At 37.2% G+C, this 25,144-nt stretch overlaps 1 protein-coding gene across 3 annotated transcripts in view; it reads right to left on the bottom strand.

Moving 5' to 3' along the window:
• The window catches only part of adarb2 (adenosine deaminase RNA specific B2 (inactive)), a 166,266-nt gene that overhangs the window by 69,920 nt on the left and 71,202 nt on the right, over positions 1-25,144 (bottom strand). Inside the window, exon 1 of one of the 3 annotated variants that reach the window (XM_087788818.1) lies at positions 6,136-6,158. The exons of the other annotated variants lie outside the window; for them this stretch is intronic. Within the exon in view, the coding sequence (XP_087644944.1) occupies positions 6,136-6,151 (16 nt within the window). The 5' untranslated portion in view covers positions 6,152-6,158. Of the gene's footprint in view, positions 1-6,135; positions 6,159-25,144 lie in introns of those variants that run through there. 3 annotated transcript variants of the gene reach the window in all.

Below are 25,144 nucleotides of genomic sequence, written 5' to 3'. Positions count from 1 at the left end.
TGTGTGTTTGTGTTTGCATGTGTATTCAAATGTGTTATTATACGTGTTTGTTTATGTAAGTGTATTTGTGTGTGTCCTTGTCCTTGCAACAATATTTTGCTCTTAGCTCCAATAATTTGTAATGAAAAAGCAAACATTTTATTTATTTATCTAATTAAATGTGCAGGTGTTGTTAGATGCTTTGTGTTTTTTTTCGATCGCGACTCGTCCTGACAAATATTCTCCCGACTCGACAAGCACAAGTGCAGGCGAACAGGTGATCTTCCTCAACGGCGTCCGATTCCTCTGATCATGACACGTATAATCAGACGGGCTGTTTGCACTACTTTGTTCAGCACAAATTGCTGCACGAACGGTTCCGGCGAAGCACAGATGGGTCGTGGACAGTTTTTCATCAGCTGTTCCGTACCACGGAGCCCATCACATCTGGTATGCAGCGAGAAGCATCTTTGCACTAATTTGTTTGTCACTATACATTGAAGGGACTATCTGTCATCCTGCCATGCTTTGGTTGCAGCGTGATGTTTGAAGAACGTGGCTAGTCAGAAGTTTCTTGTGGGACTGGATGGTCGGCCATGTGGGACCACGTTGGAGGGAATGTGGGAGAGAAATGACAGCCGGGAAGGGCAGGTACTTTATACATCAAAAAAAATCAGCAAATTATCTGGAGTATAATATGGACTGAATAAAAATATTATTTAAAAAAAATCGCATTAGACTGTAGAAGCTACATGAGAAGATTAAATATGAAGGAAACAATGATGGGAAGAGTAGAAAGGGTAAAAAGCGGGCCCCTTTAGACAAATATAAATGGTTGGCATGGAAGCATTGAATCAATTTTTCAGGTGGAGGAGGAATAAAACAACCCTTTCCTTTTGCTACTTAAGAACAACATTAATGTTGCAGAGTGAAGAGACATGGTAATGGTGACAGCGAGGGACTCTGAGCACTCCGAGGAAGGATGTCTGTTCAGTGGAGAAAAGCTTCTTCTGTTTCCTGAGGTTAGTCCAATAAAGTCACAGGATACTTAAAATATCATCCAATTTGTCAGAAATGGTACGAGGACAAGCGTAAAGTATGATTCAGAGGTCACCAACTCATCATAAAGTAATATTTTTTTGCATTATGTGTACGCTCAATGACTGTAATACTCTGTAGTACTCTGTTTCTTCAAGTTTTTAAAGGTTAAAGTTTCAAATTCAGGACCACAACAAGTACAGAGTATCGTGGGCTAAGACATTATCATTTCATCAAGCTGTGGTTGGGTGGTATTGAAAACAAATATACACAATTCTATGATCTGAGTTTTAATGGTTAAGTTTACTGAGATTCAAAACTAGAGATTAAGTGTCAACAAATGGACCAAGACGGAACCTGAACACATACAATTGTCTTTGTGTTGACAGTTATGGAATGGATTATGGTGTCTTTTTGTTTAGTGTTTTTGAACACAGAAAAAAACCCACTACCTCTTCGTGGCTACCAGACTTGGATATTAAAGGGAATGACAGTATGCTACATTAGGTATGTCACATATAGACATATACTGTATGTATATATATATATATATATATATATATATATATATAGAGGGAGAGAGAGAGAGAGAGAGAGTTGTATCTAAATCACTGATGAGGGAGAAACAGACTTAATAATATAGCTGTATTCCGTCACAGTAAAAGGTTTTTCCTGTACGCTGGATTTAGTCCCAGTGTCTCATGTGTCCGTCACCTGCCACAGGTTTTTCTTTTAATGCCTTCAAACAAAGAAAGGACAATATGTAACACAATATTCATGGCCAAGGTCACAACATTTTTAATAAAAATTCATAATTTTACCTGTGAGTGTTGACGTGCATGATATGACTTTCAACTTCGCAGCGTAGGATCCGTGCAACATAGTCAAAGAGAAAGATCTGTTCCTTTGGAAAAGTCGTACGGTAACTACCGAAAAAAAATACTCTCCCATTTATGCGTACAACCACACAGCTCTGCCTCCTCGTCTCGGCTGTGACTCGATGAATGATGAGCAGAAGTGTTTAAGACAGGGGTCATTAAAGAGACGAGGAAATGTAAATCTGCACACCGGAGGCTTCATTTGTGATGCATTCACTGCTCCTTTAACGTCTGGAGTGTACACCTGACTCCACAAAGAGAGACTGAAGATGCAACTCATTTCCGAAAACCAGCTCTCTAAAACGCTCTATTCCGTTTTAAGAATGTGTGGAAACGAACCAGACGACGAGATGTGTTACCTTCAAGGTAATGTGATGTATACTCAGGAAAAGGAAACATACCTGGGATGAGAGTTTGATTTTTTTTTTAAGTGACAGCATAAAAATATGTTTTTTGGAGAGCTTGTTATAATCTTAAAGTGCACCAGGCCTCATGTCTTTGTAGCTGAAGGCCCAATTCCAAGATGGCCGTCTTGCTGTACTAAACGCAAACATTTCCGTCAGGGATGTCAACAGCAATAAATTGAATGAAAAAGGAGATTAAGAGAGAAAAATGAATACACCTCGGATTAACTCAAACCATAAAAAAAATGTGCTATACTCAAAATCCTTCAAAAAAACTCTAAAAAAGAATTTCAAATTGTTAGTTGTTGAGTAATGAACACTATTGTTGCTCCGTGTGCAAAGGTGGAACAATATTTGGTCACAGTGTGCAGACGTGGAATCTTATCGCCATTAGCACAAAGCAGCAGAGGAAGGATTCAGGTTGCAGCGTCGCGGTCGCTGCCTTCACCAATTAAAATGACAAATGTTGTCAGCAGCAGGTAACACCAGCTGCTACCAATTAGAGAGAACTCCATGAGTGACTTTAACTCAATTTAGCATAAAAAAAAACGTATAAATGTGTCTAAAAAAAACAAACATTTCCACTTATCTGTCCGCGCTTTATGATGAAGATCTAACAGTGCAATTGAAGAGCGACGGTGAGTTTAACGCACTGATTAGAATTACGTCTCCGTTAAAAAATAAACTCCTGTGTTGAGTTGTTTTTTAATCAATCGGCTTCTGAATCTCTAGAGCAGTAGTGACTGTAACCTAACTAGTTGATTACTAAGGTGACTAACTTCTTTTGAAAACAAACTTTTACAGTCTGGCTTGTTATGATGTCGCCCTTTAACCCTTCACTGGATTCATCAATGTGCTTTTACTCTCCTTATTTGCAGTGTTTTTTCATTTTATTTTATAGTATTTTCCTGGAATGGAACACGTGTTGTTTTATCTTGTTTTACTACTCTGCTGTTTTAATGTCTTGTGTCATTTTTAACTGTTAAGTTCCAAATTGTTAACTTTTATGTAATGTACTTTGTAACTACTGTTTAAAAAGTGCTCCATAAATAAAATTATTATTATTATTATTATAAGTAACTCTTTTAAATACCCTTCCATATACCTATATAACACCAGACACCAGATTGTAATGTGCAATATTTATTAAGTAAATAAGTAAGTAAGTAATAGTTATTTGTAAAGCGCCTTTCTAGACCAGATCTATTTTCATATGAAGGCTTGACCGCAACCTTGGGGCAGCTTAGTTTTACTACTCCAGACATCGGGTCTTCAAGCAGTAATAGCACGAAGCCTTGTGGAGTAATACTACAGTACGAAGCATCATGGAGTAATACTACAAAGCCTCATTGATTAATACTACTGAGCCTCATGTAGTAATACAACAAAGCCTCATGGAGTAATACTACGAAGCCTCATGAAGTAATATTACAGTACGAAGCCTCATAGAGTAATACTACGAAGCCACATGGAGTAATATTACAGAACGAAGCCTCTTAGAGTAATACTACGAAGCCACATGGAGTAATATTACAGAACGAAGCCTCATTGAGTTATACTACTGAGCCTCATGTAGAAATACTATGATGCCCCATGGAGTAATACTAAGAAGCTTCATGGAGTTATACTAAGAAGCAGTGATCGTTTTCAGAGTCCACTAGATGGCGGTCTCTGTAAAAATTTCCTATGAAAAACTGTTCTAACAAAACATTACATGCTATTTTTAACTGGTGACGCCACCTACTGGACTCTTAACAACATGACACTGCTTCATGAAGCTTCATCAAGCCATCACTACTAAGAAGCCTCATAGAGTAATACTACAAAGCCTCGCGGGGTAATACTACAGACTCTTGCATGCGCCTGAGTAATATCCAGAGCCTTGCAGAATAATACTGTGAAGCCTTCAAAGTAACTACAGAACCTTGCAGTGTGGCAGAATATTACTGTAATACCACAGTTTGAGCATCGTGTACAACATACAATTGTTTCGAGACCTGAAATTAATAAATAAGGGACACTGACTAACTGACTAGGATCTCAAGTACGCATTAGAGAAAAATACGGCATGTACCTTTTACTTTTTTTCTCATTCAAATATGTGATCTAAATAAAAACAACAACAATAAAGCCAGCTTCTTGTGCACATGGATATAGAACAGCCTTTGTTTTCATGCGTTAAGTTAAGGCCATCATGTTGAAAGTAACCTTAGCCTAATAAATCAGTGAAGCAAGACATTTATTTTGATAGCGAGTCTCTTGGATGTGGTCGTCAGTCTCTCTTTCACCTGGAATAAAAAGGTAAAACGTTGTGATACCCTCTAGTGAGCAAATAGTCCAAACTGATTCTGAGAAGAAAATAAATCTCATGGGGAATGTCAAACATGGTTCCAGCCAGTAAATAACAGGATCAGAAATGTTATCTTCCGTCTGGCTATGCGGAGGAATTAGACTTCTGGTGCATGACCCAAAACAGACAAGTCCTTGAAACGGAACAAAAGCTTAGCGTTGCTCTAGTAGACTCTGATAGGTGGAAACAAATAGAGTCTGGCAGTGGAACCCAACATGGCCGTGTGTTCTAAATGCTCTCTGACGTTAACACAAGCTTCTGTTTACAGTCGTGCAGAGATCGCAATCTCAGGGCGGACTCAACTCTTGACTCTACTCAAGTGTCAACGACAAGGAGAGTCTGCAAAGAAACAATCCTGTTTGTGAAGCTGTTGTGAGAACAAAGGTGAAGTCAATACTGTCATAGTCTCATTTGGTTATTTCATTTTGGATTCCCCAGAAATAAAAGGTATTCAATATGAATTTAGATTTAGTTTTTAAAGTTTTTATCAGATATTGGTTTGAGATAAACTGTATTTTTTTTGTCATTTAGGGTCTTACAGAACAGACAAGTGAACTCCCCAAGGACCTTCCTGAGACCCCGGACTGCTGTGGGGGCGGCAAGCTTCCCAACAAAAATGTAAAACCCCTACAGAAAATTAAATAATAACACAACAACGCAGTGGGAGATATAAGTGGGAGGAGGATATCACATTTACAGGAAAGCGAATAAAGTTTTATTACAGTTTATAACAGTATAATATATCAAAACCAGTTTGCATTAAAAAGCATTGACTAGAACAACATTACAGATTTTCAACAGATTTAAAATACAATAAGAAACAAAGGACAATTATTTTGAAGGGCAACTAATGAATAAACCCAACCTTCCTATTTTACTCACATGTTTCAAATGTTGAAGTCTTCCTCTCCAAGATGCAGTAAGTCCCTCATCATGACCATGTTTTTAAGTTATTACTTTACAAAGTTCTCCCCCGTCTGAAATCTGGGCAAGTGAGAGGTTACCAGGGTGAAGTCCTTATGATGTTATAATGGCTTCACTCCTCCTTAGGCCAGCTGTAATCACGCCCGCTTTGTTTATACAACGAGTCCCTTGGAGGTGAAGACTTACAGTATTGATGATGTGCGATGACAAAATTGGATGATTGACCAATCACAGCCAAGTGGGCGTGGTTATGGTAAAATAAGTGTTTTCATTAAAAAAAATTGTGTTGAAAATGAGTTAGTGTCGACAATCGCACAGTTCTGCTGAACAGGGACATTCAAAAGGCAAAGATGTGGGTCAGGGCGACATGATGCTCAACTCTGACTAATTTATACGCTGGGTTCATATCTGTGTCCCACTTTCTAGGCACTTTCGGGAGAAACAAACAATCTTGTTTGCACATGATTATTTCACTTGTGAGGATTTTAAATATTTGAATTGAAGCTCTAGTATATCTTAATATTTTCTGACTTCCGCATTTTCACTCACGTGTTGTGCCAACCAGCTCGGCTGTTCATCTCCCTGTCAGGCTATCTGTTTATCAATCTGAGCGCGTCGGCCTGTGGGTGGAGATAAGTAGCGGTAGGTGTCTGTAGTCCTGACACCACCTGATTTATCCTGCTCACCCTCCGCAAATTTTTACAGAAAATCTCTCCTGTCCTTCTTAGATCCCACTGTTTCTATCGAAGTATATTTAAAGAGATAGTTCACCCAAAATTCAAACCTCACTCATTTTCTACTCACCGTCATGTCGACTAATAGTTGGGATTATTTCAGAGTAGTCTGTTCCTTTTTAGAGTTATAGACAAAATGTATGTTCATTTTTAAGCACCGACTGATGCTGAGTTGATTTATGATGATAGCCAGGCAGCTTCCGCTTAAATCAAGCTTAAAATATAGACCCTTACGGAACAATTCCTCTTACAGAAGAGCAGTACGGAGGTATTTGGATGTTTTTAAACATGTATTTTTGGACAAAGATGAAGACAAACACACCTGAGCTCCACTCGCTTTATTAAAATGGACTTAATGTTTTGCCTATAACTATAAAAAGGAACAGATTATTCTAAAAATAACCCCATACCTGAGTTGACAGGAGGGTGAGTAGAACATTGGTTCCATTTTAAATCTTGGGTGAAGTAACCCTATAAGGCTGATTTATATATGTAGAAAAAAAGAAAAGAAAATAATCTTTTTTATTGAGAGAGTTTAAACATAAGAATAACAATAATCTGTAATCAAGATATTATCTCGTCCTCTTTTGAGGTACTGCTTAGTTAGAAAGTTTCACTTAAACGCCACGGGGCTCTTTGCCATCCTGGCGTCAGTACAACTGTGTTGATAGAACCTATATTTCACACATCCAAAGCCTGTTTGCTGAGATAATTAAATTCTCAAAGGACGCGGGGAGACGCAACACGTAAATTAATTTGAGCGGCGGCGACAGACAGGATTTATCCCTCTTTGGCAGCAGCATTCACTTCCAGAACAAATAAATTGGATGTTTTTGAAATTAATTTCTGTTCCAGTGCGCCATTAAAGAGTATCACTTATTAAATGACTGTGAAATACACTCTGGGCCTCTTTGATGGGTCGATGATGACAAGTCATTCATAGGTCTAAAAAAACTTTGTGATAAAATGTGGCCATATTTTCTCTTGTGTATCAAACTGTCTATTCCGTGTAATGTTAGTGACACTGAAACACTTTTGATTCTGTTTTTATTCCCCATTCAGCAACCATAAAATATTTCTGATCCAGCCTGAAGCACTTTGGGTCTCCGATGGAAAACCCAAGCGTGATTGTCTTCAAGCAAAGTGTGTGTGACTGTGAGCCAGAATCACAGAAGAAATGACTGATTGTTTCCCGCCTGTGGCAGCGTGAGTTTTGGATTTAAAAAGATCGCTCTTAATCCATCCTGAGAAAACTGGTTTGACGCGCGTAACTTTCCGCGGTAATTAGAAATCCTCATTAAGTTCATTAAGTCATTCCTTGTGTTCGGGGATTTGTTCTACATGTGTCCGTGCTGACTGAGGCGGATGACCCTGTTTCCACTGTCAACGTCGACATAAACATGTTTGACACTGATCTAGTACAACAAAAGAAGTCTACTCATTAAACAGTCTAATTAAATAGCAGTAATACTACACATAAAATAGCACCTACAGTAAAGAGGTGATAATTACCATGCAATTCATAAAAAAAAAATGTATTTGATTATCTATATGAATTGAAAATTTAAAAAAAAAAAACATTGCACTAAAATAACTCTGGAAGGAAAACATTTGACTTACTTCAGAAATGTTTATGCAGTTAAGAAGATGTTTTCTGACACATTTTCACTATCAAGACTTTCGCAAGATCATATTTTTTCTGTAGTTAAAAAATCCAATGAAAACATGTTTACCTGAAGCTAAACCACATATAATTCACTAAAGTATTCAAATATATCCAGTGTATCCGTCTTTCACGTTTTGCTAGCCGGTCATCATTTGTACCTACATTGGGGTTGAAAGGCTCTTGAGATTGTCGGACCTTGTGATGGAGAAATTCAACAAACCGTCCACGTCTAAATAACTGCTTCTATGACTGGGCTAGCTAATCGAAACGTTTGCTAAAACAAGGGAAATGAATTACTGTAGAGCAAAAAGAAGCAACTAATTAGAAAAAGAAAAACCTCAAACCTAATTACACATCAATACTTGAACAAACAAATTTCCGACTTTCATGCCTTTGATTTTCTTCAAGGAAGGACATTCCCATTTAAAATAAAAGGCGTAGTTCATCCTTATAAAATAATTGGAAGACTTCTTCTGATTGAGAATGATGTTAGAATCTTGAAAGACACTTTATCTCTTCTTTTATTCGAGGCCTTGAGAGGAAAAGGGAACAAGAATAAAAACCTGGCCTCGGGAAGTGACGGTAATAAATGACAAAGACGTCACCGCTAAAGGCTCTTCTGCTTTGTTGTCCTTCTCCCATTCTAAATCCTCACAGCCAATTGGACATCAGCGTGAGCCGTTATTGATCAAGGTCTGGATTATTTGTCGGGCTGAGAGTGAAGGTCCATATTCATCTTAAGCTGCCACCAGAGTCCAAGTTGAAGCCACAATATTTGGCGTGTATTTATGGGAGTGAAATCGAAAGTGTGTTGTGGTAACTCGTGCGTTTGCTATAGGGGCCCCAGTATAACGTTCTGTACTCACTTCTTGACAATTTACCCCTCATTCTTTCTCTGGTGAATTATACCTCACCTCTCCAGGAACCCCCACATCCTTCCACACTCCTGACAGACCTGATCACAAGCCGGTGCTGATAAGCCAGAAGAACCAGCTGCTCACAGTTGGAGAAAGACAAGGCAGACGTCCAGATGCTGCACCTCACAGCGAGAGCTGCTTCACCATCGTGACAACGGCATACATCCGAGTCCACGGATTGTATATCGAACCTCCTTTCAAAGCCACAGAGCTCCTGTTTTGTTGTGTGCGCAACAATAGTATGTCGCACTGGGGGATAAAAGGCTGAGTTCAGTGAGGTAACTCATTGTAACACGGAATATTTCCCCGCAAAAAGTAGAACAACTTGCTTTCCAGGGGAACATAGAGGGAATGTTAAGTGAGACAGCTTCTCACTGCGTCTTACACAATTCTCAGCTGAAGAGAAGATGACATTTTAGAGTGTTTTCTCAATGTTCTGTGTGGCCCACAAATCAACTAAACCCTTTGGCTGAGACTCAGGTATGTACCTTTATCTGAAGTAAATGATCTCAAATCCAATAAGAAGTTTATACTGCTATATAGCCATAGCCATAGTCTATACTGTGTTGTCATTACTGACACAATTCACCATCAAAAAGCTCCAACCCCCTCATCAATTTAATATGGAATTCTTGAAATTTGCTAGCCCAAGAAACTGAGTAACCGCGTACTGATGGACTGATGGACTGGCCACAATCTCCAGAAAACCTCCATCATCCACCAGAGCTTCCCTTGAATGGAACCCACAAGTGAGAGAAGGAGGGGAACAACATGGCTCTGCTGAAGTATTGGTTTGGACAATGATCTAGCAGAGCCAACACTTCATGGCAAGAGGTGATGAGAACTGCAGGACTGTAAAAGGTGAATACAACTCGCTGAGACCTTGTGCTCTGGAAGGAGCTGAGAGGCTCAGTTACATCAGTGTAGACAATATAAATTGTACTAATCACTCGTTTTTTAGGAAGTGTTCCAACAATGGGTTTTGCATGAGGTTGCTGTGGTGCCATAGTACAGACATAGCTACCCTCACCAGGTGATCCTGTGAGTCAGTTGTGACACATGTTAGTAGTGTAGTAGTTCTTCAGACCATACTTGGTTTCAAGACCACTTATTCATCGTGTCTGTCTTGTCTTGTTCTTGATCTTCTATGGTCTTAGTCTTGTCTTGGTCTTGGTCTTGATCTTCTATGGTCTTGCCCTGGTCTTGGCCGTTCTTGGGCCGTGATAGCGACCTTAAAGCATAATAGACTGTGATTATTTCACAAACGTTGACACTGGTCCAGACAGTCCATTCCACAGATCGACAGTAGAGAATGTCGTCAAAATAAATTCAAATATTGCTAATGCTAATGCCTTTCAAGTGGAGACTCTTGTAAAGTCTTTGTCTTGTTCTCTGCCTTGGTCTTAACGTCCCCTGGTCTGGGTAGAGTCTTTACTACAAGGCTTATTGTTGGAAATTCGTCTTCAAAATCCTTTCACGATGGCCTATTCCATACTTATTTTACAGGAAACATTGAAAAAATCCTGGCCAAAATATTCCCATCATTACACAGACCACTTCGTAGGATCCATGTTAGCTTGAGTATCTAAGCCTGCACTATCCATTGTGGTCTAATTTTAAGGACAATAAAACAGCAATATTTCTTGTGTATTTATGTTGGAACAGCCCGCAGCAACATATCTACAGGGCATTTTGTTATAATCCTTCGGTATTCCGCTAACATCCGTTTGAACAGATTTGTTTACATAGGCTTATGTAGACCTGTCATCTCATCACGTTAACTTCCGGTAACGGCCTGGACCGGCCTTGCACTCGAGTGTGGGCGGTGATGAGAATACACAGGATTAAGCATTATATTTAATATTGCAAATGATTGAAACATATCCCAGCCCATTTATTGCTCACCTAATATGGATATCATTCCGTCCTCAGTTTATATGTTAACACAACACTTACACAGCTGGGAAGGAACCTTTTGTCTGTAGAGAAATGACCCTGGGTCCGTGCCCCGCCCTCTTTTATTCTCTTCACGGCTTCCTTTGTTGAAGCGTCGTTCGGATCTACTTTCCCCGAATTTTCCCCACAACATCCTCATGAACAATCCAAAAAACTCAGAAGTCAATGATCCACGTAACAACCGGTGCCAGTGGACTCTGCAGTCGTCGCCCCTGCCCCAACACAATTATCAACTATCAATGAAGAGCGAGGAGGAGAGAAGAGAGATTCCATCTTGGCTGCGCTTATTCTTGTGAATCGCATCAAAAGGAAAAGTAATTAAGTCGTCTGAGAATGTTATTGGAAAATGAGAATTCTATCCGAGAGGCTTGTGACGCCTGCAGCTTATCCAGCGTGTGTGTCTGTGTGTGTGTGTGTCAGTGTGTCTGCTGTACAGCGGAAGGCTTCTGTTGTGTGTTTGTATCCAGCACTGCTGGCCACTCCTCATTAACCTTTTGGGAGATAAGCCTGTTTTAAGTCCATGTTTGAACAGCTTGTGTGAAGTATCTCCTACTGATACATGGCTAGCTCAGCACCCAGACCGTCTCCCTCTCTCTCTCTCCTTTTCAATAATTCTCCCTCACCTCCAGATAACCAGAATTAAATTTCAATTTTAATCATGGGCCTGGAATCTCCGTGAATCTCGCACCTGAGCCACCCTTAATTACGGAACAAGCATTCTGTGCCGTGTCCTGCTAACAAGGTTAAAAGGTGCAACGTGTGTGCAATGGGAAGTGGAGGAACTCGCTGAGCAATTGTTTGACACCGTGTTTTGTACTCTACTTCTTTGTCTCTCGCCCTGTTCGCTTCCCACTCCGCGGTTGGAGAAATGCACGGAGCGTCTTGTTAGACACACTCCGTCAGAAGTAATGTGATTTAGCCGAGTGGTGAACGTGGACCAGATGCGTCTTTGCACCGCGGTCACATAGATACTTCATCTGGTGGGGAGGAATTGGTTCAAAAGTTGAAATTAACATCGTAACTGACACAAATAATACAACAACAAGAAAAAACAACTAAATGAGCGCAAACCACCACAGAGGAAACTCCTTTAAACAAAGCCGAAAATGATTAAAAGAACTGTAAAAAACAGGAATAATGTAGGACAAATGCAATTTATTTTTGTGGCATTCATACAAAACATTGTGTGGAATTTGTTTCAGAATAATAGACAAATAAAACACAAGCAATAATAATAATAAAAATTCTAAAATTACAATATTTACTAACCATCTTGCAAGAATTTACCAAAAAATAAAACAATTATACGACAAAATAATCCACGGGCAGGAACAATGCTGATGTGAGGTACAATGCATATGAAATATGGGTTTATTGTTCTCATAAATTAGTTTATTCACAACTTTAATTGAAAATTCTCAACATTTGTTGGGTTTGGAATGCTACAGTATGTGTTCTTTCAGTTTTATTTTCTGCTTTGACTGAGAGAGTGGTGATCGTATACCAGTATCACGACTGGCTTATTAGAGTGGGGTTTGTTGAACAGGGTTCTTAATTAACTGAAACAGTATGAGGAGCTTGGAGAACCCAACAACATTTTGTACACAAAATGTAAATCAAATATCTAAAAAAAACTGAAATGTGCGTTTTATTTTTTCTCTGTAACTATGGGATAACATTTATGGTCACCATTTAACTATATGCTGTATTAACGTTAACTGCTGTTGACGTTAAAAGTAATTTTAAGCCAATTTCTGGAAACCTTAATTGGCAATGCTTGGCAACGTCTAACTTTTAAGAAACAAACATGACATTAGTGAAAACAAAAGCCATTGATGCAGGTTTTTATAGTTACATGCTGTTTATAAAAGTATATTGAATCACCTGATGAATATATTGATTAATGGGGAAGAGGGAAAACATTGATTCATGCAAGAATCAAAAATATAGCTATTTAATTTCTAGTTATATTCTACTTAAAATATTGGATTTAAGTAAAGGTGACCTGGAGGCCCGAGAAAAATGTGTTTGTGGTATCCCTTGTGTTGTCTCTCTCCCTATGACAACAGTTTGAAGTCATTTTCACCGATGATTTGCATATAATACAAACATTCAACATGTATTTTAATATATAGTCATAACATAGATACGCAGCATTTTGACTCTCCTCACAAAGCCCATCATTCATGAGAGAAGATAACTAAGACACCATTTTTTTTCAATAAAACAATGGAATTATCTCTTTTATTGAAGTTGTAGGACACATTCATTTTTAAAGAAATGTTCTTTAGTCCAACTAGTGTATCCACTGGCTTTAACAGTTACCAAATGTCACATGACTGTTCACCTCAGCTATAGGAAACCAAAAAAAACACTTTGAAGGGATTTATCTCGGCTCTTGACAGCCTCGCTCATCCAATAGTGTTCCTCCAAAGCGGCACTTAACAAGTGAGACTGGATCATGAGACGAACCAGTGAATCCTCTCACACTAGAGGCTTTGTTTTACAATTTGAAAGCCACAGGCTGCGAATTAAAGCGGGATGTAATGCGATCTGTAATACAATTATGCAAGAGAGAGGACGGCGTGTAGGAATTGTGGGAAGCCTTTTGTGAATTTCATGAGTGGAAAAGCAGTTTTAATTGAGTGGTGGGGTATAATAGAAGAATCTGAGCATTAAACTACACTTAGGAAATAATTATCTAAAGGATCAGCTGGACACGTGAGGCTGTTTTATGACCATGTTTTATTTATTTAAACCTTTGCTGGTCATTATTTTCTGTCCTGCTAAGAAACATATTGTGACTCAGTCTGGCAGCTGGTCACTGGGCTGACTAACCCACACACCATGCATTTTTTAATAGTGAAACCAGTCATGACTAAGAAAATATTCAGCTCTCTGACTCACTTCCTTGGTGGCTGCTGAGATGAGCTACTTATATCCGGAGATAACTTGATATAAAAAGCAATATATGAACTAAAAAAATATAAGTAAATGCATCAATTCACAGACTCTTTAAAAAAAGACCAAATGAACTAATAAAACAATGCTGTTAAAACATCTTTTGGTTCAGATTGTTTTCAGTTTATCAAATTCTCAGTTTAAACAATGAAATGAGAAAACTTGAATGAATCTCAAGATGTACCTGAACCTGTAGATCCGAATCATATAATTGGTCATTTTAAACAATGTGTTTCTTCTGTTACCGAAGTCCTATTCTATTGTTCCTGTCTCTTAACAAACTGTCTTGCTGCGTTCCAGACACTGTTTTTATATCCGCCTGCTGGCATTTTGACCAAACGAGGCAGGTTTGAAGATCCCAGTCAGATCCCAACAGTATCAATACCTCACAATAGCCAAGCTCGGTCAATGAATAAGAAAAAAAAAAAAGGAATAGTTGAACAATCTCATTATATAAACTGTGATATTTGAGGGAGAAATTGATTTTTTTTTTAACATAAAATCAAGGATTTGAGTGATTAAAAGGGAGCTCATTATTATTAGTGGCCTTTATTTATTTCAAAATTTGTTCTTAAGAAAAAAGTTGGACTCAATTATATAATAACATAATAAATATAGTATTTGTTGTTGTTGCTTTTATGTAATGTGGAAAAATATGTTGTTTTTCCATTCTTTCTTATTTATTTATTATTATGTATTAATAAACTACCTTTTTTAAAAAAAAAACCATTACGTTTTCATATTTTCTAATAAAATACCAAAGACATTACACCATTTTTCGGCACTTTTATATTTTTATATTATTCATTTTGAGTTACAATAAATACTTAAAAATACACAAAAGAACATGTCTTTTGAGTTGAAATGCAAAAATAAATGATTAGAATTGTTATCGAGTCGTAAGAAACTTTTATTGTACTCAGTTTTGCGCTGACCTTATAAGGGTTATATTTATCTCTGATATTCATGGATACTAGAGTTATAATAATGACGATCTAGTACCTTTGATTGTATGCAGACAATAATATTTTTTTCAGTGTGTGTCTCAAGACTACAAAATAAATACTATAACAAGATAGAACTCAAAGAGAAGCTTAAGTGGCACTTATGGATACAGTTTAACTCGGGTGGAAAAAAAAGAAAAGTCTCCGACTGAACAGGCTGCTCTCCATCGCCAGCATACTGCAGAACAGATTTAATGAAGGTTACGCTGTCCTCTCTCATGGCCTACATCCTGATGCCAAAGCTAATTGCATAATTTGTTTCAGAATTAACAGCTAATAGCAGTCTCCTCCAGGCTGGAGCCAGACCCCCCCCACACCTCCCTCCACACACTCACCCTTCTCCATCCTCTTAAACTATAATGTGTGTATTTAGAGACGCTTTGGACAAATTCAGCGGGAAATAGTGAAGTGAATTACTTTGATACTCTGGATGGAAGTGTGGAGATGAATTACAGGCTAAATTCAACCATTTATCCTTTGCTCATTGAATTGAATGGTGAGTGAAAATGTACTCATGGTGGATCGTTTATTTTCAAACACTGAGTCAACACTGAGTCTGGTTCTTGTCAAGGTTTCTGCTTTCTAAAAGGAAGTTGTTCCTGTTTTTAAAGTGTCTAAAGATACCAGACACTTTAAATAAAATTGAATTGAATTCAAAGGGACTTAAGGCGATATTTATTATTTATCATTTCGGTTACGATTTGTTTAATTTTGAACAGTCATGACTCATGTAGAACTCACAATATATTTTTTCATGACGCAACTCCACCTTTGGGACCCCGCATGAGAGTCTGTGAGTGTCACGTGACCACCAAACTACTTCACATTAGTGGGTCATTGACAGTGTTTTTATATGAAGTACTGAGACAAGAAAAATAAACCAGAAATGGACAAACAGGAATCTCAGAATATCCTTGTGTTGTATATAAATGCTGTATTTCAGCATTTAACTACTGTTAAATTAAACACTGTCATCAATGAGCAGATGGAGCACGAATGCTCCTCCCATGATGCAACACTAATAGACTCAAGGACTCCTTCATTCCTCGTGCTATTAGATTTTACAATTCTGAGTTTGGGGGCAGGTGTGGATCGAAAGTACCATGAAATTCTATTCAATGTTAATCTTTGTATCCTTTTCTGTTATTTGTCTTTGAGCTATGTTCTCTATCTTTAGACTTAAGATTGTTATCTTATACTTTCTTTTTACAGAAACTTTGTTCTGTTCTTATTTTATTTTTATTTTTATGAATTAGCGTCTGTATTCCTGTGTTCTAATTGGAAAAACAATTTCAATAAAGTTCTATCTATCTATCTGTCTATTTTCCAATGGCGCAACAGGGATTTTAGTTATTGCAGCTACACTTTTCTAGCACCTGCAGTTCGTCAGAAAAAAAAACCTTTTAATCTTGCATATTGTCACCTTAAGAAGCTTATATGTATGTATATTATAACATTGTATATGATCTTGGCTTACATGTAAATATTAAAGTTTGAAATACAGCATCCAAAGTATCATATTCAGTAGAATAAGTCCAGTCCTGTGAATAGCGAACTCCGCCATCTTTAATTTAAAAGTGAAGGACATTATCCACGGTATAATTTCACAATGATCAAAAATAAATTGATTATTTATGACCAAACATCTCAGATAGTCTGGTTCCTTTTTTTTCCAATTCAGACACTGAAGGTCTCGACAGTCAACTAGTGAACTGTCCTGGGTAAAGGAGAAGATGCAGGTTTTCAATGTGGCAACAAGAAGCTCATTTCAGCTGCAGGAACGAAAGTAATAACTGAAACAAACAAAGAAGACGCCACATACGTGCATCTAAACAAAATAATAAATAAAAATAAATATGCCACACCAAAATAGTAACCGTCAGCTTTAAGCTTGAGTTTCTCTGTCCGTGTTATTTGGTTTAACAGCAAACATTTCATCAAGTTTTAATCAATCATAACGTGCAAATGTTTCCAGAACAAACACGCGTCAATGAAAACGCAACAATAAACCTATTTATATTCCCCAAATTAAAGGTCATTTTAAACGACCTGAGCCGAGCTCATAAATAAATTCCCTTCTGCGGAGGGAAAAACACGTTTGATTGGGAAGTCAAAAGGCTGGCTGCGGTGAAAATGTTGATATTTTCACCCTAATCACATGACTTGACCCGAGTGGCCAATGATCTGTGTCTGGCTCTCATTGGCTGCTGGTGTAGTGGAGCTCAAGTCGAGCCTCGGGCACAAATATCTTAATTAAGGTCCGTCTCAACCTTCAGTCAGGGCTGAAACAAAAGGAGAAATAATAGGAGAGAAAGTATTTTTCCCTGTTGAAGGAACACTTTGTGAACACATCCACTGTCAGGACAGAAACCTTATGTAGCCTCTACCATGAACAGCATTGGGTGTGATTTTATCAATTAATTCTGATGTTTTTTAAGATGGAAAACATTCTATTTAAATTATCGATTTTAGTCTGGTAAAAAAAATGAAGAGATTTTTTGGGACATTTTGCTAAAATGGACCAGAGAATCTTTTAAATTTTATTTTTCAATCCCAAAAAAGGCGATGGTGGAAGTAAATATACATTTATCTTAGAAGCTCATTTCCAAAATGTTTCTGGTGCTGAACATATTGAACGTTTGATCGTATTTACTATTTCAGTGCAAAGCTTCACCTCAGACCAGGATATTTGCTGTTGTTTGTCAAAATGTGTCAACTCTGGATTATGACTGTTTAACATTCAGTCAGTGTAACACTGGAGCTGATCAGCACAAGGGTTCGATAAAACAGTTGGAAAATAAGCATCATTCAGTTTGTAAATATCTGAATTATTGAAATAAATTATTATAAAAATGTTAAATTCAACCATTCAATACTTCCATAAACATGTAAAACCTGCATCCAGTTGTAGGTGAAAAAACAGCAAAGAAAAGAGAAATAAGTTGGTTAATGTGTATAACATTTCGATTTTTCGGTTTATTTTACATCATAATATATATTCCTGACGATATGACTCAATAATCTCTTGTTTTAAAACTACTGACCGTTTTTTTTAAACTTTAAATTAATAATAATAAATTACTAGAACATATTAGTATTATTATTTTTTTTATATACAAAACGTCCAAGATCTTTCCACATTTATTTATCACATTTCCTGTGCATCTTTCTCAATACTAAATAAAGGAAACATGTGAACAATAACAGTGCTTATGGCTACAGTTAAAAACAACTACACGACGAAAACATGCACTTCATGCAATAAGTGTCACAAATGGCTTAGAAAGCATTGTTATTATTAAACTAATATTTATATGGCGGTAAACTCGTCATCGTTGTTAGCGATTTAGTGATTAGTATTTAATAGATTATTTAATTTAAAGATTTCTAAGCATCATAGACACAGTTTATATTCATTATTAGTGCAAGTTAATCAGAAACCAGGAAGCCTCAAATGTTCTCCACTGGGGTTTATATCAACTGTGTGTGTGTGTGTGTGTGTGTGTGTGTGTGTGTGTGTGTGTGTGTGTGTGTGTGTGTGTGTGTGTGTGTGTGTGTGTGTGTGTGTGAACCTGCGAGGACAACCGTGTCATAATTCTTCCACTTTTGCACAGCCAGAGCAATATCAGCAGAAGCAGAGACAGCCTGTGACCCGGCTTTACTCATCTCACCTAAACCCATTTCTGCCACACACACACACACACACACACACACACACACACACACACACACACACACACACACACACACACTCACTCACTCACACACACTCGAAGAAAGCTAATAATCATCTTACCTGCTTCGCAGCAGCAGCAGAAAGAAAGAGAAAGAGAAACAAAAGAAGCCAATATAAGTTACGGAATAATAACATTTTGATTTGCTTCACAGGTTATAAACAAACAAAGAATATATTGATTTATGGTTTCAATTAAATGTGGATTCACTGTACATTGAAGTATATCAGTGCCATCATAGTATTGAAGGGTAGAAGTAACATAATAAAACTTTAAATTGTTTCATTTGACATTACATATTACACACACATATTACAAGCATTTAATTATTTTATAATTAAATAATTTCTTATTCGAAAGGTTGAATTTATTTATTAAAATTATGTGTACATTCAAAGGTTGAATTCGTTTTTTAATCATTGAAAATATATATTTTAATTTGACAAAATTGTAATTTTAATTTTGAAAATGTTTTTAAATATTTTTTTTATAATAAAATAAAAATAAAACATTAATAAAAAACGAATTTAATTTTTTAATAAAATAATTTTTGCATTAAATTATTTAAAACCAAATTTAAATGGATGAAAAAAAAACCTGTTTACAAAAAAAAAGTTTTAACATTTTAATTTAAAAATGTTACTTTTCATAACCACCATACGCCTAACATTGGGAACATTCAAAATCCAGACTGCTGTAGTCCATGACGTATAATGATGTATCGTGATGAGAATACATTAAACTAAACAGAAATCAAAAGAGCATATACTGTAGAAGACGCTGTTGACAAACTAATAAATACGAAAGACAAAACGTTCTACATATAGGTATTAACGTATGTAATTTAACAATTTACTTGACATCTCTTTGCTTACGGTAAATCCATGTTTCTTACACAGTATTCATAGTATTCCCACTGTTTTGATTATCATCAGACATGTGACACAAAGTGAATGAACCGGGTTTGTGAAAATAAAACGTTGTCATCCGTGGAACGTACAGATGTCGTCATGCTCACAACATTCTGAAGAACATCCACCCCACCTTTAACAGCACACATGGAATAAATCAGACGGATTTTGAAGTTTGTTTGATCACAATCATCCTGAAATTTGAAATAAATTGGGAGGAGACGTGTACAAATGTAAGTGTGTCACCATGACAACCACCTCGATGTTACAACCCCTCGTCCGTAAACAAACAAGCAACCCTGGCGGCGAGGAGCTAGAAATCACAGGAGCGCTCGTGTCGGCGAGCACAAGCGGGAGATTTCAATCATGATTCCTGACAGTCTATTAGGATTGGCATAGGTTATCATTACCTTGTGTGTCTGCATCCTAATGCATACTCTCTTATCAGCGTTTGGCACATTGATAACGGCAGAAAACAGCAAAATGTCATTCTCTGGCTTAAGGTAGCCTCGTATGACTGGGACAAACAATTCTAAATAATGGGGTTTATCGTGCGTGACATATTTAAAACGTCAGAGCGACTGAAGGTTGAAGTCCCAGGATGACATACCTACGCTTGTGTTGCTATTGGTGCTTGTTGCCATATCTGTTTCTCTATTGCCATCGAAGATCAGACTTAAAAATAGAATGAACATTGGTATGACGCTGACAGCTGCTAGGAAAACGGGGAGGTGAAGAGTAGGATGCAGGTAGGGTGGAAGGGGTGGAGAAAAGTTGCAGCCAGAGAGAAAAAGGAAAACAATAGTGAGCCCTGTATTGTTAAGAGACGTACAGTAAGCTAGTAGGAATCAGAGTTAGAAGAGTCTGAGTCCAAGATGTGAAGGTTTTCATCTGGAGCGACAATGGCTAAGATTAGAAACAGGTATATTAGAGGGAGAAAGATATGAAGATGTTAAAACATTTGGGGAGGACAGAAGATGAAGAGAGTACTGGACATTTAAAATATAATGTAAGAAAAGGAGCAAACAAACAGGTTCATGGACGTGTTAAATTATTATATTTAAATTATTCAATAAATAATACAACACTGGGTCACCTTTACCCTAATCTAACAAAGCTATTTACACCCTTTAAAAGTGATTTCCATGTTATTCAGAAGATGTCATATCAGTAACTTATATTATATTCAATAATATCAACCTTTCAATTCATACATTTTTAAAACACCATTTCAATTAAAAAAAAAGGTTAATGAATCAAGTCTCAATATTTAAAATGTTAAATTCAACCATTAAATTCCGATAGCACTGACATACAAAACCATTCATATGAGTTACCACAATAGTTGCCAGCATTACATATACTTAAATATTTTCTTTTCCCTTTTGCACATTTGCTTGGAATTCCACGGCATGTGTGATTGGCAGCAGCTTCATCAAGCAAGTCTTGGAAAGTAAATGAAAATTTAAGGCTCAAACTCACAAACTGTAACTTCCGAGGCGAGCACATACAGTTTTTGTTAATAAGTTATCAACTGGTGAGCGTCACTGTAACAAGAGGCCCCAATATTTGACTGAAGGAATTCCACGACTGTGTCCCCATTTTTTCCACAAGACTTCCGAGCTGGAATCGGCATCAGAAGCGTCGTGCCGCGCCGCAAAAAAACTCTCTCATGATGTGATTGGCATGTTAGAGACACAGTGGCGGATTTACACACTCGTCTTCCGTGACACTGTAAAGTATACGCTGCCATTTATCTTTACAGACGCAGCATCCGGAGAGGTGAACGAAACAATTGATTTGCTTCGTCTTCACTCGCACGACCTGTCACATGTTGCTGCGGGTGGTTCAACGATCCAACGGGAGACGCGAGCCAACGCCAGTGGCAGAGAAAACTGACAAGAGGAAGTCTAGAAGCAGCAGGGTTGTACGCAGACGCTCCACAAAAAAAAAAAGAAAAAAAGGGGGGCAGGAAAAGAATAAGTAAAATACTTCCAAACAAAGAAACTCAGTGGTGCTGACAGACTCGTGCTGGTCGTCATCCATCCACCACTGTGAGTCTGACACTAACACAAGTGTCGTACAATTAATACACAGCAAACGGTTGGGAAGCCATTAATCATCGGGAGACGTGTACAACATTTCTCATTCATTATGAACGTTTAAATATTGATGTTTAATGAGGGGAGGTGGCGTGAGTTCAGCGGAAACCTTCGGATCTGGATAATCCATTTTCACTATGTTTTTGTATATTAATGGACTCGTACGTTCGTCAATCAGATCTTTTTTCATACTAAAGGAATTCAATTAAGATTTCCTTTTATTATTCATGTTGGAATCTTCGCCATCAAGAGATGCTTTCAGAGTAAACAACAACAACAACACAGTAGCAACTGTGAGGAACGCACAGAAACGACGAGAAGCATCATCAATAATTCACCAACAATGACACTGTAAGACAGTAGATCAGGGATCAAACTAAATCACACAAGAGGCCAAAATCTATTATTTACCCAAGAGTCATTGTTCAAATATTCACCGAAGGGTCTAAATTTGATATTGTCTTTTAATTCATTGAGGCTCAGTTTATCATCAGCTCCTTCACAACACATTCAAGTTTCACTTGGATTGTTGACATTCGTAATATTTCTCCCTTATTTATTTGAAATACTGGCATCATTATATCTGCACAGGTCACCGTACCAACATGAACAATGATCTACTTGATTTTTGAGCCAAACATCTGCCAGGCTGCTAAAAATAAGAAGAAGCTTAAATTTGATTTAATAAAATAAACAAATCTTACATATTTAGTTGTATACCTTAGGATTTTAAGAGGTACTAGTTACCTTTCTTGGCATAATGGTATGCAATTGTGTGAGTTTTTAAACATGTATCAAAACATATTTCGGGAGATGTCAATTAAATTGAATTGAAAATAAAATAAATTAAAAAAAAGTCTACCTTCTGGTGGTAGTAGTAGAAGAAAAAACGTTACAAACCTAAGTAAACAATCTAATCCAAACATCTACAGCAGGGATCCCCAACTATTTTTCTTCAATGGAACAATTTAACATCTGTATTATTTTCACGAACCGACCTCCTGATATTAACTGTAAAAATAAATAAATAAATGACTGAATCTGACCTTGAATCAGGCACTCTTTTAAAAATGGTCTTATAAAAAAGAAATGAGCATTTTGGTATAATGGTAAAAAAAATGGTGAAAATATTGTTGCAAGGAAAAGTATTCTGAAAATGTGGAACAAAGAGGCAGCGCCTTCTGTGGACTCATGGTTGAATGAAATGGCTAATGTGCCTACATTACATGGAAGATATTTGACATGAAAGACTTGTTCAAAAAAATATGGCAACCTTTTCTTGACTATATCGCCTCTAAATAAGAATATCCATTGACCTCATCTTATATTACACTATAAATGACTCTAGAACGTTTGACACACACACTTCTTTTTTTCCCCGCTGATCTACAGTATGAATGAGGAGCTAAAATGTATAATTCACTTTGACTAGTTTGGAAGGTCCCTGGTTAAACTAGTAGTTTAGTAGTTTTGAATTCTTGTCTCTGACTTTCATTTGTAAATGATTCAATCCTGGATAATGATCTGTATTTTTCATCATTTTATTGTAGAGTTTGGTTCATAAAGACATTCAAAATGTGGTCTTTGGCAGGAGCATGCACTCTCTCGGTGCTAGTTATTCATCTTATTAAAGGGGATTCTGTTGCATGCAAACAGTGTTCTCGTGGCGATGACTCATTATCTATGTCAACTGAACCATTCCCCGACGAGACCTACGATATTATGGGGCAAGTGGTGCTTGTGAACCCATTTGTATGGGCGGAAGAGCCGCTCCTCAGTCAACTGCTTCTCACAGAGCAACAGTTGCAGCCATTGATCGAGAGTGTCTGGAGCGAGCCAGTCGGAACACAAGGCTGAGCATTCACTGGACCGGCTCTGCATTCACAGCACACTAAACACAAGCTCAGTCGTATAAATGACACCCCATAATAAATGAGACTGTTGACAGTAAAACAATAATGAGCTGTTCACAATGAATAATAATTGGCGGCACATCTGTTTGTTGAACTTTCTGCCATTGTGGGGGAAATTCAAAAAACCCAACTGACTAATTAGAAATGGGTGAGATGGTTAAATGTAAATGTGTCATTATAATGTGAAGCCAACAAGTTAGGGCAAGCGTTTCAGTGTTGGTCCTAATTAAATCTGTGTGTGCCCGCTCTCAGCCAATGAACCGTCCCCGCCGCATCTTGTTATCGGCAGCCACGAGTGGATGGATGGAAGGATGGAGTGAGTTTTGGGTGAGTGAATGAAGACACAGGAAAGTTTGAAGGCGCACCAGCGCCTGCTGTCAAAACAATCCGGGGACTAACGGGATACAAGAGAGTCTGACGGAGACGTCTGGTTCAGGGAACAGCTGGAAAGTGATCGGAGCGTCGACACACGTTTGACGGATACCTCGAGCGTGACCGTCGTGATGTCGTGCTCACGGGTGACGGAAGCGACACCAAGACTTCATGGAGGGTCATGACACTTACCACAGACCTGAACCTTCACGTTTGTCTGGACCATTATGAAGCTGATGGTTGCAAATGCATGTCAGTGTGAAGACACCATCTAAAAAAAGCTGGTTAAGAAAGGACTTAATTTGAGTTAAAAAGGTTAATAAAATAGTACCGTTCAAATTACATTGCGTCTATTTGTTGAATTAATAATTTATAGTATAAGCTGCTCCAATAAAAAAAAGGAATTAAGTATTCTGTGTCTAGGAAACATTTCTTTAAAGTTAAGGGTTAAGCTTTGCATACTTTATCTTAGAAAATATACACGTTTCAATTTATTTTGGTTTAAACAAATGCACCACCTTGAGTTGACTGAAAAATACCTTTAAAAACTGTTATAATCTATTGCTATCTTCTAATAAAGAGCGAAGGAGATTTTGCCTATAATTTAAAAGTTAATATTTGAAAAAAAGTATATTTATATAAAGAAAAGCTCCTTTAACCAGTTGACCTTGTAATCAGAAGATTAATATACTTCACGGAAATAAAGAGATTCTGATTCATCCAGGTCATGGTTATCCAGGAGGTTTCAAAGAGACGTAACTGGACTGTCCAGAGTTTTGATCAACCTCTCCTCTGAGAGACTTTTTTTTTTTTTTTAATTTGTTTAATGTTTCTTTGTTTTTGTGTTGGTCTCACCCTGAATATGAGCAAGTCCTGTCTAGTTTTAAGAATATTTTCTACCTGATCTATTTATATAATCAAAGCTTTAAAATAAGAATATTTGAGGTGATGATCTTTATTTATTAATAATCTAAACTTGTTTAAAGATGGAGTCTCCATTCAGAAAAACCCCCATCAAATATTAATAATCATCTCATGGGATGCAAATGGACCACTGGCCAAGTTTTTTCGTCAACACGTGCTAACTGTTGCAGTGCTTTATGGATCTTGATTTAAATGTTTGTTTTAAGAGCCAATAAGCTACTGCTCCTACATCATAACATTATTTTAAAGTTTAGTTTTTTATTTCTTAACCATCATTTTATTATGGTTTACATTTTAATAAAACCGGTTTAAAATAAATATAATAAATATTAAATATATTGACTATTCACAATGTTTGTTAATTTGTGTTGAAATTA

This window comes from Callionymus lyra, chromosome 4, assembly GCF_982586985.1.
Source record: "Callionymus lyra chromosome 4, fCalLyr1.hap1.1, whole genome shotgun sequence".
Lineage (NCBI taxonomy): Eukaryota > Metazoa > Chordata > Actinopteri > Syngnathiformes > Callionymidae > Callionymus > Callionymus lyra.
Note: the sequence above shows the minus strand (reverse complement) of the source record. Positions and strands in the feature narration are given on the sequence as shown.